Here is a 15,225-nt window from a genome sequence, read left to right as displayed (position 1 = left end):
ACTCCATGCATTTTGATGGAGAATTTAATCCATTTTATTGATAGATGAGGACTTATTCATCTTATTAATTGACATCTAATTAAATGTCATATTGGGACTTCCCCGGTGAGTGGCTAAGACTTTTCTCTCCTAAAGCAGGTGGCCCCAGTTTGATCCCTAGTCAGGGAATTAGGTCCCACATGCCGCAACTAAGAGTTTGCATGCAGCAACAAAGATGGAAGGTCCCAGGTGTCACAACTAAGACCTAGGGCAGCTTAAATATACATACATACATATGTATGTATGTATACACACACACACACACACACACATACACACATATATATATATATATTTTTTTTTTTAAGGTGAAAAAGTTATCATCATTCTCTCTTTCCCAGTGTCTCACACTGCCAGTCTTTGCTGGCAGGATCAACTTTTTTAAAACATCAATTTCATCACATCTTGTCCTATGCTTAAAAAGCACAAAATAAAATCCAAATTCCTTGGTTTATTGTGAATAACTTTTTACAGATTGAAAAATTACGTTTTTGGCCTCATCTTCTGCCACTTTCTATTATATAACTATGCTCTGCTATGAAAGCTTCAGATACTTTTCGAACTTTCATTCCCTAGCGTGTAATATTCCTTCTTCCTCAGATACTCTTTCCGCCTTCCTTTACACACACAAAAAGTCTTATTAGTCACTTAAAATCCAGCTTGGAAATCTATTTTTCTATGCAAGCTTCTCTGACCTCCCTGGGTAAATTAATTGCCTCTGTGTTCCTTAACATTTTGTATATGCCTCTACTTTTGTCCTTACAGATGGTATTGCATCTGTTTATCCCGTTTTCTCTCACTAAACTAGGAACTCTTCAAAAGGAGGTCTTATCCATCTTTTTAAAAAAATATTTATGTATTTATTTGGCTAGGCCTGGTCTTAGTTTTGACATGTGGAATCTTTAGTTGTGGCATCTGGAATCTAGTTCCCTGACCAGGGATCAATCCAGGCCCCCTGCATTGGGAGCACCAGAGTCTTAGCCACTACACCACCAGGGAAGTCCCTTATCCATCTTTTTAAGCCCAATGTCTGCCTGCATATAGAAGGTCCCCAGTAAAAGTTTACTGAGTTGAATTTATCTGGGTGCATCTAAACAAAACCAATTTGAAAAGAAATGGGAAGAAGTTTTCTAGCAGGAGATGGACACCATAAACAAAGCAGCCTGTGAGAATGCACTATTGGGACCTAGCAAAAAATCAATTTTATCTTATTTATTATTTATGAATTGCTTCAAAAAGACTTTGAGGCAGCTATTTTTAAGTGTTAAACACTGTTTTCTCCAAAGGCAGTACATTGGGTTTATTCGAGCAGAACACATGTTGCTACAAAGAAAGTGAATACTCTAGCACATTATACACGTGTGCTAAGTCGCTTCAGTCATGTCTGACTCTTTGCGACCCTGTGAACTGTAGCCCTCCAGGCTCCTCTGTCCATGGGATTCTCAAGGCAAGAATACTGGAGTGGGTTGCCATGCCCTCCTCCAGAGGATCTTCGCAACCCAGGGATCGAACCTGCATCTCTTATGTCTCCTGCATTGGCAGATGAGTTCTTTACCACTAGCACCTCCTGGGTAGCCCCTGGCACATGATAAATAAACCATTTCACATTAAAAAGTCCATGGATTGTAACTTTCCTAGAGGCAGAAGCCATGTGCATAAAATTTACTTTTTATGTAGCACCTAGCTACACAAACTCTCAAATGATTTTTGGCACAACAGTGATTTTGATCATCTGTGACTGAATCTGTAGTCATTTGCAATGAAGTAGAGGAGGTGGTAATTATCCATTTTTATTGCTTACTATGAATAAATAAACCAGATAAATCATATTCCCCTCAGAACTCCCCCCTCCAAAAATACTTTTTGGCAAGGTTATTATTCTAATGTCTGTCTTTTTCACACAAATTAGGTAGCCAAAAGAGTTTCACTTCATTTCACTTTGTAATTTCAAAAATTAATGAGGATGATGATAACGTTTTAAAAATTCAATTACATTACTGTTCCTGGTTTCTGTTTTTGTTTTTGTTTTTAACGCTGGTGGTGATGACTGCTGTGTTATTCTCCTGTTTCTCTGATTACTGGCCTAGTATTAATCTAGCTTTGGTCAGTAACAACAGTAATAACAGTAACACAGTTTGAGAAGTTTACCGGTTGAGAACTTATTACCATTCAATAGAATGGTGGGATGAGGTGGGGGTGGGGGCAGCTTTCGATCTTTCAGAGCGTTTTTGGTTGCTTGTTAATGTTTTCTTTCCCTGTTTTTATTATTCATACTAGTTTGTTAATACTTTTCCTTACCATTTGGTGATACCTTTTTGTGGTCCAAATGAGTGAGTCAGCACCTCAAGAGGAACCTAAACCTGCTCAGGTATCTGGTCTGCATGGTTTCTAACCATTTAACCATGAGAGGATTTGAGATTCAACATTCTTGGGGAAATTGAAATGCAATGTTGTATACTATCATTGAATTATTTGTCTTTTTAATTGAAGTGTTCTGCATTAAGTTTTGACAAAAATTGGGTCAACTAATAGTTGAGTCACAGTGGCCTTCTTCCAGTTGCTTGGTATTCTTGGTATATAACAGGTCTGTTACCATTTGAATTTTTTAATACAGGTACTCTATGTGATTTTATTTGGTATGATGTTTACTCATGTGAATTTTTTACATAAAAAAGCTTGCTATGCTAAAGTATAAAACATTAGTTTTATTTCCAGTCCCTATTGGATACCATTTACTAACACTATGTCCATTTCAGGAAAATGGAAAGGAAGACAAAGAAAGGAAACAGAAAGGAAGTGAAGCAGAAGAGCCTATTCAGGTAGAGTTTTCATGAATAATCAGATGTTAATGCTGGAGAGTAACTGGAGAAATTAATTTTCCTAGGTGAAAAAAGAAAGTTGTGGGTATTTAAAAAGGTAAAATGGAAAATGGGAAAGAACAAACCCATGTTGATCATTAAGCTGACTCATCTGAGTCAGTTTCAGGAAACTTCCACAGAGAGGTAAATTATTTGTGAAGAGCTATTATGACTTTATAGAAATGGAATGGACGTAACAGAAGCCGAAGATATTAAGAAGAGGTGGCAAGAATACACAGAAGAACTGTACAAAAAAGATCTTCACGACCCAGATAATCACAATGGTGTGATCACTCACCTAGAGCCAGACATCCTGGAATGTGAAGTCAAGTGGGCCTTAGGAAGCATCACTATGAACAAAGCTAGTGGAGGTGATGGAATTCCAGTTGAGCTATTTCAAATCCTAAAAGGTGATGCTGTGAAAGTCCTGCACTCAATATGCCAGCAAATTTGAAGAACTCAGCAGTGGCCACAGGACTGGAAAAGGTCAGTTTTCATTCCAATCCCAAGGAAAGGCAATGCCAAAGAATGCTCAAACTACCGCACAATTGCACTCATCTCACACGCTAGTAAAGTAATGCTCAGAATTCTCCAAGCCAGGCTTCAACAATATGTGAACCGTAAATTTCCAGATGTTCAAACTGGTTTTAGAAAAGGCAGAGGAATCAGAGATCAAATTGCCAACATCTGCTGGATCATCGAAAAAGCAAGAGAGTTCCAGAAAAAACAAGAGAGTTCCAGAAAAAACATCTATTTCTGCTTTATTGACTATGCCAAAGCCTTTGACTGTGTGGATCACAATAAACTGTGGAAAATTCTGAAAGAGATGGGAGTACCAGACCACCTGACCTGCCTCTTGAGAAATCTGTATGCAGGTCAGGAAGCAACAGTTAGAACTGGACATGGAACAACAGACTGGTTCCAAATAGGAAAAGGAGTACGTCAAGGCCATATATTGTCACCCTGCTTATTTAACTTCTATGCAGAGTACATCATGAGAAATGCTGGACTGGATGAAGCACAAGCTGGAATCAAGATTGCCGGGAGAAATATCAATAACCTCAGATATGCAGATGATACCACTCTTATGGCAGAAAGTGAAGAATTAAAGAACCTCTTGATGAAAGTGAAAGAGGAGAGTGAAAAAGTTGGCTTAAAACTCAACATTCAGAACACTAAGATCATGGCATCTGGTCCCATCACTTCATAGCAAATAGATGGGGAAACAGTGGAAACAGTGGCAGACTTTATTTTTGGGGGCTCCAAAATCACTGCAGATGGTGACTACAGCCATGAAATTAAAAGACGCTTGCTCCTTGGAAGAAAAGTTATGACCAATCTAGAGAGCATATTAAAAAGCAGAGACATTACTTTGCCAACAAAGGTCCGTCTAGTCAAAGCTATGGTTTTTCCAGTAGTCATGTATGGATGTGAGAGTTGGACCATAAAGAAAGCTGAGCGCTGAAGAATTGATGCTTTTGAATGGTGATGTTGGAGAAGACTCTTGAGAGTCCCTTGGACTGCAAGGAGATCCAACCAGTCCATCCTAAAGGAGATCAGTCCTAAGTGTTCATTGGAAGGATTGATGTTGAAGCTGAAACTCCAATACTTCGGCCACCTGATGCGAAGAGCTGACTCATTTGAAAAGACCCTGATGCTGGGAAAGATTGAAGACAGGAGGAGAAGGGGATTACAGAGGATGAGATGGTTGGATGCCATCACTGACTCTATGGACATGAGTTTGAGTAAACTCCAGGAGTTGGTGGTGGACAGGGAGGCCTCTTGTGCTGCAGTCCATGGGGTCATGAAGAGCTGGACATGACTGAGCAACTGAACTTAACTGATTATGACTTTATAAAGTTTGCTTTCTAAAATCAGCACTGTTATCCTGCATATGACAATCACCAGTTATTACGGGAACTTCACTATCATTCTGAAAATGTAATTTCCAAGTTAATCATTTAAGTAACTTTGTGTTTAAATAAATAGAAGGCTTCTATGAGGAAAAATATTTTAGAGAAAAGGTGAGGCAAATGAAAATAGTTATATGGATTCACCATTAAGTTGACTAATGTGAGTCTTAAAATATTCTATTACCACCCTTTTTTTGAATCGGTTCTATTGAGATGGTTGAAACTGGAGCCCATTATACAGAGTGAAGTAAGCCAGAAAGAAAAAAAACACCAATACAGTATACTAATGCATATATATGGAATTTGAAAGATGGTAACGATAACCCTATATGCGAGACAGAATAAGAGACACAGATGCATAGAACAGTCTTATGGACTCTGAGGGAGAAGGTGAGGGTGGGACGTTCAGGGACAATAGCATTGAAACATGTATATTATCATATGTGAAACAGAACACCATTCCATGTTCGATGCATGAGACAAATGCTCAGGGCTGGGGCAATGGGATGGCCCAGAGGGATGGGATGGGGAGGGAGGTGGGAGGGAGGTTCAGGATGGGGAACACATGTAAACCCATGGCTGATCCATGTCAATGTATGGCAAAAACTACTACAATATTGTAAAGTAATTAGCCCCCAACTAAAATAAATAAATTTATTAAAAAAAAAAAAAAGTATATCAGGGAGTTCCCTGGTGGTCCAGTGGTTAAGAATCTGAATTGCAATGCAGGGGACATGGGTTCGATCCCTGTTTGGAAATCTAAGATCCTATGTGCCTTGGAGCAACCAAGCCCAAGCACCATAACTAGAGCACCCACGTGCTGCAACTACTGAGCCCATGTGCCACAACTGCAGAGTCCATGTGCTCATAAAGAAAGATTGCACATGATACAATAAGATTCCATAAGCTTTGACTAAGAGCAGCATAAATAAGTATTCTAAATTAACTTTTTAAAAAGTGTATCAGCATGAGTACAAAAAGCTAATTTACCACCATTTATTCATAAAGCTCAAGTTTACTTTCCTTAATGAAGATGAAAATGTTTTTCTCTCCACCACAAACTTGGAAAGTGATTCTAACAGTAAAAGAAAACAGCAGCATTTTCAAAGGTTCAGAGGTTCAGTTTCACTCTGTTGTGGTCTCAAATTATGTTTCTAGAAAGTATTATATAATTCAAGGATTAATGTACATCTGGAATAATATTCTTAGCCTATTTCTTTGTTAGCTGTAGGAAGATATGATGACATGGTGAACCAATGAATGTAGTAAATAGACTGTGATTACTGCTTTGCTTCTAATACACAGCATTAAATCCTCGGAAAATCAAGGAGGAATGTTTGGTAATTTTTACAAGGAATTTATCTGCATTCTTTCATTGGGAGAGCTGATGCAACTTTGATGAAAAGCAATTTATTTTTTAACTGGTGTTTCTTTTCTCCTTTCAGTGTTCACAGAGTATATCAGACAGTTTGGCATTAGGCACCTGCAGCAATGTGACAGGATCAGCGGCAAACGAAAAATCCCAAGGTAGAGAACTAGCTTTTCTCCTACACACCAGAATGTAAAACTATTACCAAGTTTTCATTGGGGATGGATTCTTCAAGATTTTGCTTTTCAAAAATATAATACCAGGAATGAATATACACACACATACTTTTGTTATTGTTCAGTTGCTCAGCTGTGTCCGACTCTTTGAAGCCCCATGGACTGCAGCACACCAGGCTTCCCTGTCCTTTACCGTCTACCAGAGCTGGCTCAAACTCATGTCCATTGAGGCAGTGATGCCATCCAACCATCTCCTCCTCTGTCATCCCCTTCTCCTCCTGCCTTCAATCTTTCCCAGCATCAGAGTCTTTTCTAATGAGTCGGCTCTTTTCATCAGGTGGTCAAAAGTACTGGAGCTTCAGTTTCAGAGTCAGTCCTTCTAATGAATATGCAGGGTTGCTTTCCTTTAGGAATGACTGGTTTGATCTCCTTGCAGTCCAAGGGACTCTTAAGAGTTTTCTCCAACCCACAGTTCAAAAGCATCAATTCTTCAGCATTTTGCCTTCTTTATGGTCCAACTCTCACATCCATACATGACTACTGGAAAAATTGTAGCTTTGACTATATGGACCTTTGTCGGCAAAGTAACGTCTCTGCTTTTTAATACACTATCTAGGTTTGTCATAGCTTTTCTTCCAAGGAGCAAGCGTCTTTTACATATATATATTTATATATAATTTTTTTTTTTTTTACTACAGCATGCAACGTGTGGAATCTTAGTTCCCTGACCAAGGATAAAACCCAAGCCCCCTGCAGTGGAAACACTGAGTCTTAACCACTGGACCACCAGGGAAGATCACCCAGGGATATTTTAAATGCAGTTTGGGAAATAGTCAATGTGGGAGACCTGGGTTCAATCCCTGGGTTGGGAAGATACCTTGGCAAAGGGAACAGCTACCCACTCCAGTATTCTGGCCTGGAGACTGTATGTCCACGGGGTTGCAAAGAGTTGGACACAACTGAGTGACTTTCACTTTCACTTTGAAATATATTCCCTTCAGACCTACTGTACAGCACATGGAACTTACAGCACATGGAACCTACAGCGCATGGAACTCTATTCAATGTTATGTGGCAGCCTGGATGAGAAGGCAGTTTGGGGGAGAATGGATACATGTATATGTTTGGCTGAGTCCCATTACTGCCCACTTGAAACTATCACAACATTGTTAATTGGCTATACCCCAATACAAAATAAAAAATTTAAAGAAAAAAATATATTCCCTTTACTTTCTATTGATACTTTTGAAGCAACTTTATTAATCTGTACTTAAAGAGAAAATTTACCTAAGAGTGGACTGACACATAGCAGACAACCCATAAATACAAAAATCTAGTGATTTAACTTGCCTGTTGTTTTTCTGTCTCTTCTTTTTACCTCTGTACTTGACAACACATTTGTTCTGTTTGACTTTTAGCCCAATCCTCAATCCAAATTCTACATGATTATGCAGGTTGAAGATTTTATGATCAAAAGGCAACAACTAAATAGGCAAGATAGTCATCCCTTTTACTACTGTTCTTCTAATTTTAGATACTTAGTGAAATCCTATACTACATAAATTTTTCACAATATTTAAAATTTAACAATTTGTATTTTAGTTAATTGAAATTCTTTCAAATTTAGTTTACAACTATCAAGTGTTTAATATGTGCTAGACTGAACTATAATAATAATTATTAAAGCATTTTCTAAACTATAATTTGCTATATAGATGCTAGCTATAACTTACGCTTACTCTTCTCCAAAGTATTTTTCTGTGTTTTAAACCAATTAAAAAAATTATTTACTATTTCTGCTTATTAGTTTATATTATAATACATACACATGAAGAATCAAACTCTTCAGCATTTATTTTGCCTTTATTATAAACTTCCCGGAGAAGGCAATGGCACCCCACTCCAGTACTCTTGCCTGGAAAATCCCATGGACGGAGGAGTCTGGTAGGCTACAGTCCATGGGGTCGCTAAGAGTCGGACACGACTGAGCGACTTCACTTTCACTTTTCCCTTTCATGCACTGGAGAAGGAAATGGCAACCCACTCCAGTATTCTTGCCTGGAGAATCCCAGGGATGGCGGAGCCTGATGGGCTGCCATCTTTGGGGTCGCACAGAGTCGGACACAACTGAAGTGACTTAGCAGCAGCATTATAAACTTCCACAGTTCACTAACTTTTAAAAAGTTTCTTGGCAAGTCCTTCCCTCCCTGCCCCCTACCACCAGTTTCCTGATTTTGCTTCCTCCTAACTCCCTCCCTCCACCACCACTATACCATAAATCCCTTTGCCTTTACGATACTCATATGGACCAGGTTTATAAATAAACTCTTTCATTTTAAACTTGCTAAACAGAATTGTGATCTAGGTAATTTCCTATAAATTTAATTAGGTGTTCACTTTAATCAGTTTATGGCCAAATCTGTACATGCAAATCATATGTGTATTCCATTCTTTAATTTATTGCTTCTCTAGAAAACATGTCAAGAGTTTATGGTCTTTCCTATTCTCATACTTTGAATTTGTTACTGCTTTATAATGTATGATAGAGGGAAATGTATTGTTTGAGTAAGTCTGTTCATCCCAGTATATGATATACATTGAAAATATTACAGTTGTTTGTTGCAATATCAAATCCAATGCAATGTATTTATTTATTCAGTGATCAGTCACTATTAATTTTAATATTCTAAATCTCCCTTTGTAAATATGTATGTTTTTGTGTATGTGTATGTGTGTGTGTGTAGTAAGTGGGAAGAGGAACTGTTATTCCAATTTCAACACATCAACACATCTTTGTTATATGCTGTGCTGTGCTTAGTTGCTTCAGTCATGTCTGACTCTTTGTGACCCTATGGACTGTAGCCTGCCAGGCTCCTCTGTCCCTGGGATTCTCCAGGCAAGAATACTGGAGTGGAGTGCCATGTCCTCCTCCAGGGGATCTTCCTGACCCAGGGATCAAACCTGTGTCACCTGCGGCTCTGCAATGCAGGTGTATTCTTTACCACTGAGCCACCAGGGAAGCCCATTCTTGTTATAGACTTGTCAAAATTAAAATGATGTTATTTTGCCAGGAAGCTCCCAGAATGCACTCAAATATGTATCTTTGTGTAGAAAATATTGTGTCTAAATGCACCATGTGAATTCCTCATTTCTTTCTCTGGTTATTACATTTTTCAGGCTATGAGCTTAACTTGTGTTTTGAGAAATTTTATTTCTTTTTTTGATTTGCTCAGCTTTATTCTTATTACACAGCCCTAAGTTTTAAAAAATTCTGTAGGAAAATACCTTTTCCTATAGCTATTGAATCTTAATGCCAATAGTTTTAATAGTGCTTCTTTTCCTCCTCTTACAGTAGTTTTTCTATATTATGTACAAATGTTAAGAAATCCTGGCAAGATCAAGCCAGCTGAGCTTCAGACAGGACCTGTGTTTTAAGAGAACATGGCACATATGTTGAGTAGCCCTGCTGGGTCAATTTTCACCAGTTTAATCAGCAGCCAGTCCCTCTAATGTTGTATGCCTTCTGTGAAGAAAGAGTCTATTAGAGCTTATTATAATGTGAATTATAATTCATTCCTATTTGTGTCCTTAAACAGAGTTGTGCTGAGGCCATGCCCAGCAGTGGGCCAGGTACTGAGGGCAGAAAATGATGAAAGTCATTTATAAAAGTCACTGGACCTTTCAGAATATGAATAAGGAATTTTTTTGTGTTTCTACTTCTTTAATTGAAAGCATTTGTGCCCGTAGTGCCTGAATAGGACTTTGTATGTTAGAAGGTGGGTTAATACAGAGGTGAAGATGTGCATGTTGGGTAAGTATTTTAAAAGCTCTTAATTCCATAGAAGTTTAGAAAGTCCTGAAAAAGAATTTCCGTGCTTAGCATAGTGCCTGGCACTATGACATCAATAATTATTGGGTGAATATGTAAATGAATCAATCTATCTGTAAAAAGTTTAGGAATATATAAGCATAGGCTAAAAAACCCAGTATTTGCTTGAAACTATATTCAATTAAACTCCTTAATTAATTTTCCATTGGGACAGTGCTGTAATTTATGAATTCAGAGATCACGCAATCAAAGCACTGCTACTGATAGGCTTATTCAGAATCCTGATTTACTGACCCAGCTATTGGTGTGTCTCCTTTTATTTTCTTGGTTTTATGGCTCTAAGAGAGAAGTGTTTGACCAGAGTTGTAACCAAACACACATCTACTTCCATTCTGCATGTTGGTGGGGAGAGAGCAAGCAGTAGGATTATTGCTTAGCAACCTGTAATACCAAGCACCCTAGAGGAGCACTAGCAGTCTGCAGCAAAGATAAGAGAATGCCCTAGTTCATTTGTAAGTTTACTAATGATCCATGCAGATGGGTAGATGTTCAGTTGCTATACGTCTGTAGCACTCCCCTTAAAGCAGGAGAAAGAATATCTGCCTTGGGTTATGCTGGAGAGGTTAAAAGGAAAAAGAGACTGCATTTTTAAAATTTCAGTTATGTAAGATAGATTTCTGTTACTCAAATTGAAATTTTAATAATACATCCTTCTTTAAGCTCTTCTTCTTGTATTTTCTGTGATTCTAATGTATCCTGTTTTCTTCCCAACTCCCTAGTCACTCTCAGACTTCTGTGTAAATGTACTTTATCTGCCTATTCTTCTAAAATGTTGCATAAAATTCCTTTTATGGTCCTCTTCTCACTCTAGACACTCTGAGTGAGCTCATCCAATAATAATAATAGTAATAATGACTACAAATGCTTTAGGATATATATATTATATATGTAATTTCATATATGTATATGTATATTTTCTCATCATGATTATCCTACAAAGTATAATTATATTCCCATTTTATAGAAGTAGAGTCTAAGTTTATTAGCTTATTCTATAAGGAACATGACTACTATATGTTAGAGCTGAAATTTGAACCCTGTTACCTCTTATTCCAATGCCTATAATATTTTTTAACACAGTATTTATTAATTCATCAAATACTTGAGTGCTTACTGTGTTTCTGACACTATTCTAACCACTGCTAACTACTAAGACTTCAGTAGTAACCAACACAGACAACATATCTTCATTAATGAGTCTTAATTTTGAAAGGTGGGTTAAAAAAAGATGATTCTTCCTAAAAGATCTGTGGGTTTAGCCAGTGTCATAAGGCAAATAAGGAATATAAAAATTATAAAAGTTACAAAGGAAAAAAATAGAAACATCTTTTCATTTTAGCAGATGACATGATTGTGAACAAAGCAATCAATGTAAGTTTAGCAAGGTTTCTGGATACAAAGTCAATATACAAAAACAATTATATTTCTATTATATATTAGCAACAAACAGACAATGAAAATTTTAAGATCCAATTTTAATGTCTTCAGTTCAGTTCAGTCGCTCAGTCATGTCCGACTCTTTGCGACCCCATGAATTGCAGCACGCCAGGCCTCCCTATCCATCACCAACTCCCGGAGTCTACCCAAACCCTTGTCCATAGAGTCAGTGATACCATCCAACCATCTCATCCTCTGTCGTCCCCTTCTCCTCCCGCCCCCAATCCTACCCAGCATTAGGGTCTTTTCCAATGAGTCAACTCTTCGCATGAGGTGGCCAAAGTATTGGAGTTTCAGCTTCAACATCACTCCTTCCAGTGAACACCCAGGATTGATCTCCTTTAGGATGGATTGATTGGATCTCCTTGCAGTCCAAGGGACTCTCAAGAGTCTTCTCCAACACCACAGTTCAAAAGCATCAATTCTGCGGTGCTCAGCTTTCTTCACCATCCAACTCTCACATCCACACATGACCACTGGAAAAACCATAGCCTTGACTAGATGGACTTTTGTTGGCAAAGTAATGTCTCTGCTTTTAAACATGCTATCTAGGTTTGCCATAACCTTCCTTCCAAGGAGTAAGCGTCTTTTAATTTCATGGTTGCAATCACCATCAGCAGTGATTCTGGAGCCCAGAAAAATAAAGTCACCCACTGTTTCCACTGTTTCCCCATCTATTTCCCATGAAGTGATGGGACCAGATGCCATGATCTTAGTTTTCTGAATGTTGAGCTTTAAGCCAACCTTTTCACTCTCCTCTTTCACTTTCATCAAGAGGCTCTTTAGTTCTTCTTCGCTTTCTGCCATAAGGGTGGTGTCATCTGCATATCTGAGGTTATTGATATTTCTCCCGGCAATCTTGATTCCAGCTTGTGTTTCTTCCAGCCCAGCGTTTCTCATGATGTACTCTGCATATAAGTTAAATAAGCAGGGTGACAATATACAGCCTTGACACTCCTTTTCCTATTTGGAACCAGTCTGTTGTTCCATGTCCAGTTCTAACTGTTGCTTCCTGACCTGCATACAGGTTTCTCAAGAGACAGGTCAGATGGTCTGGTATTCCCATCTCTTTCAGAATTTTCCACAGTTTATTGTGATCCACATAGTCAAAGGTTTTGGCATAGTCAATAAAGCAGAAATAGATGTTTTTCTGGAACTCTCTTGCTTTTTCGATGATCCAGCAGATATTGGCAATTTTATCTCTGGTTCCTCCGCCTTTTCCAAAACCAGCTTGAACATCTGGAAGTTCACAATTCACGTATTGCTGAAGCCTGGCTTGGAGAATTTTCAGCATTACTTTACTAGCATGTGAGATGAGTGCAATTGTGTGGTAGTTTGAGCATTCTTTGGCATTGCCTTTCTTTGAGATTGGAATGAAAACTGACCTTTTCCAGTCCTGTGGCCACTGCTGAGTTTTCCAGATTTGCTGGCATATCAAATGCAGCACTTTCACAGCATCATCTTTGAGGATTTGAAATAGCTCAACTGGAATTCCATCAGCTCCACTAGCTTTGTTCGTAGTGATGCTTTCTAAGGCCCACTTGACTTCACATTCCAGGATGTCTGGGTCTAGGTGAGTGATCACACCATCGTGATTATCTGGGTCATGAAGATCTTTTTTGTACAGTTCTTCTGTGTATTCTTGCCACCTCTTCTTAATATCTTCTGCTTCTGTTAGGTCCATACCATTTATGTCCTTTATCGAGCCTATCTTTGCATGAAATGTTCCTTTGGTATCTCAAATTTTCTTGAAGAGGTCTCTAGTCTTTCCCAATCTGTTGTTTTCCTCTATTTCTTTGCATTGATCGCTGAGGAAGGCTTTCTTATCTCTCCTTGCTATTCTTTGGAACTCTGCATTCAGATGGGAATATCTTTCCTTTTCTCCTTTGCTTTTTGCTTCTCTTCTCTTCCCAGCTATCTGTAAGGCCTCCTCAGACAGCCATTTTGCTTTTTTACATTTCTTTTCCATGGGGATGGTCTTGATCCCTGTCTCCTGTACAATGTCACAAACCTCTGTCCATAGTTTATCAGGCACTCTGTCTATCAGATCTAGTCCCTTAAATCTATTTGTCACTTCTACTGTATACTCATAAGGGATTTGATTTAGGTCATACCTGAATAGTCTAGTGGTTTTCCCTACTTTCTTCAATTTCAGTCTGAATTTGGCAATAAGCAGTTCATGATCTGAGCCATAGTCTGCTCCCGGTCTTGTTTTTGCTGACTGTATAGAGCTTCTCCATCTTTGGCTGCAAAGAATGTAATCAATCTGATTTCGGTGTTGACCATCTGGTGATGTCCATGTGTAGAGTCTTCTCTTGTGTTGTTGGAAGAGGGTGTTTGCTATGACCAGTGCGTGCTCTTGGCAGAACTCTATTAGTCTTTGCCCTGCTTCATTCTGTACTCCAAGGCCAAATTTGCCTGTTACGCCAGGTGTTTCTTGACTTCCTACTTTTGCATTCCAGTCCCCTATAATGAAAAGGACATCTTTTTTGGGTGTTAGTTCTAGAAGGCCTTGTAGGTCTTCATAGAACCGTTCAACTTCAGCTTCTTCGGCGTTACTGGTCGGGGCATAGACTTTAATGTCTTACAACCCCCTAAATATCTCAAAGTAAATATAACCAAAAATGAACAAAACCCCTACACTGAAATTATAAAGCATAATTAAAAGAAATTAAAGATGACCTAAATGAATAAAAATATATACCTTATTCATGAATTAGAAGGCTTAATGTTGTTAAGATAGTAGTGCTTTCTCAGCTGACCTCTAGCATCACTGTAATTCTAATAAAAATTTATGCAGGTTTCTGTATGTGTGTCTGTGTGTTTATGAAATGACAATTTGATTCTAAAATTTATGCAGAAGTGCAAAAGACCCAGAAAAGCCAAGGAAATCTTGAATAACACAACTAGAGGATTTATATTTCTAAATATCAAGATTTATGGTTAAGTAACAAAAATTAGGACAGTATGACATTGGCATAAAAACAGACAAGACAATGGAACAGAGTCCGTTGAAAATCCTGTATTGAAAACAATAATGATGCCAAAATGGAAAATATGTATTTTTGAGTCCTACCTCACCCCACACATGAAAACAAATTCTGCATGTATTACAGATGTAAATGTGAATGATAAAACAGTAAATAATTTTAGAAGAACACAGGAGAATATTCTCACGATTTGGGGGTAGACAAAGATTTCTTAAACAAAACACAAAAGATGCTGATTATAAAATAAATGAGGAATGGACACATTAAAATTAAGAATTTTATTTTTGTTCATTAGAAAACACTTTTGTTCATTAGAAAACACCATTAAGAGAGTGAAAAGCCAAGCAAGATATGAGAAAAGATACTTATAATACCTATGTTCATCAAAGGTTTTTAATCTAACTATCTAGAGAACTCCTACAAATCAGTAAGACAGACAATCCAATGGAAAAATGGACGATAGCTTTGAACAAATACTTCATCAGAGAGGATATTCAAATGCCTGTAAAGAGAAGGGAATGTGTTTTAGTTCATTTGTCACCAAGGAAATGCAA

General features: G+C 38.0%; 1 protein-coding gene across 7 annotated transcripts in view; it reads left to right on the top strand.

Annotated features, from left to right (window-relative positions):
- Positions 1-2,250: 2,250 nt before the first annotated feature.
- EFCAB5 (EF-hand calcium binding domain 5) overlaps positions 2,251-15,225 on the top strand; it is a 92,016-nt gene continuing 79,041 nt past the window's right edge. For all 7 annotated transcript variants that reach the window (XR_014079580.1, XR_014079579.1, XM_081580215.1 and 4 more), the window contains exons 1-3: positions 2,251-2,407; positions 2,796-2,858; positions 6,256-6,337. Coding sequence is in view for 5 of the 7 variants with exons in the window: in XM_081580215.1 (XP_081436341.1) it covers positions 2,366-2,407; positions 2,796-2,858; positions 6,256-6,337 (187 nt within the window). In the remaining 2 variants the exon portion in view is untranslated. The remainder of the gene's footprint in view (positions 2,408-2,795; positions 2,859-6,255; positions 6,338-15,225) is intronic.

Source organism: Giraffa tippelskirchi, chromosome 3 (genome assembly GCF_054371585.1).
Source record: "Giraffa tippelskirchi isolate mGirTip1 chromosome 3, T2T-mGirTip1v1.2.pri, whole genome shotgun sequence".
Classification (NCBI taxonomy): Eukaryota; Metazoa; Chordata; class Mammalia; order Artiodactyla; family Giraffidae; genus Giraffa; species Giraffa tippelskirchi.
Note: the sequence above shows the minus strand (reverse complement) of the source record. Positions and strands in the feature narration are given on the sequence as shown.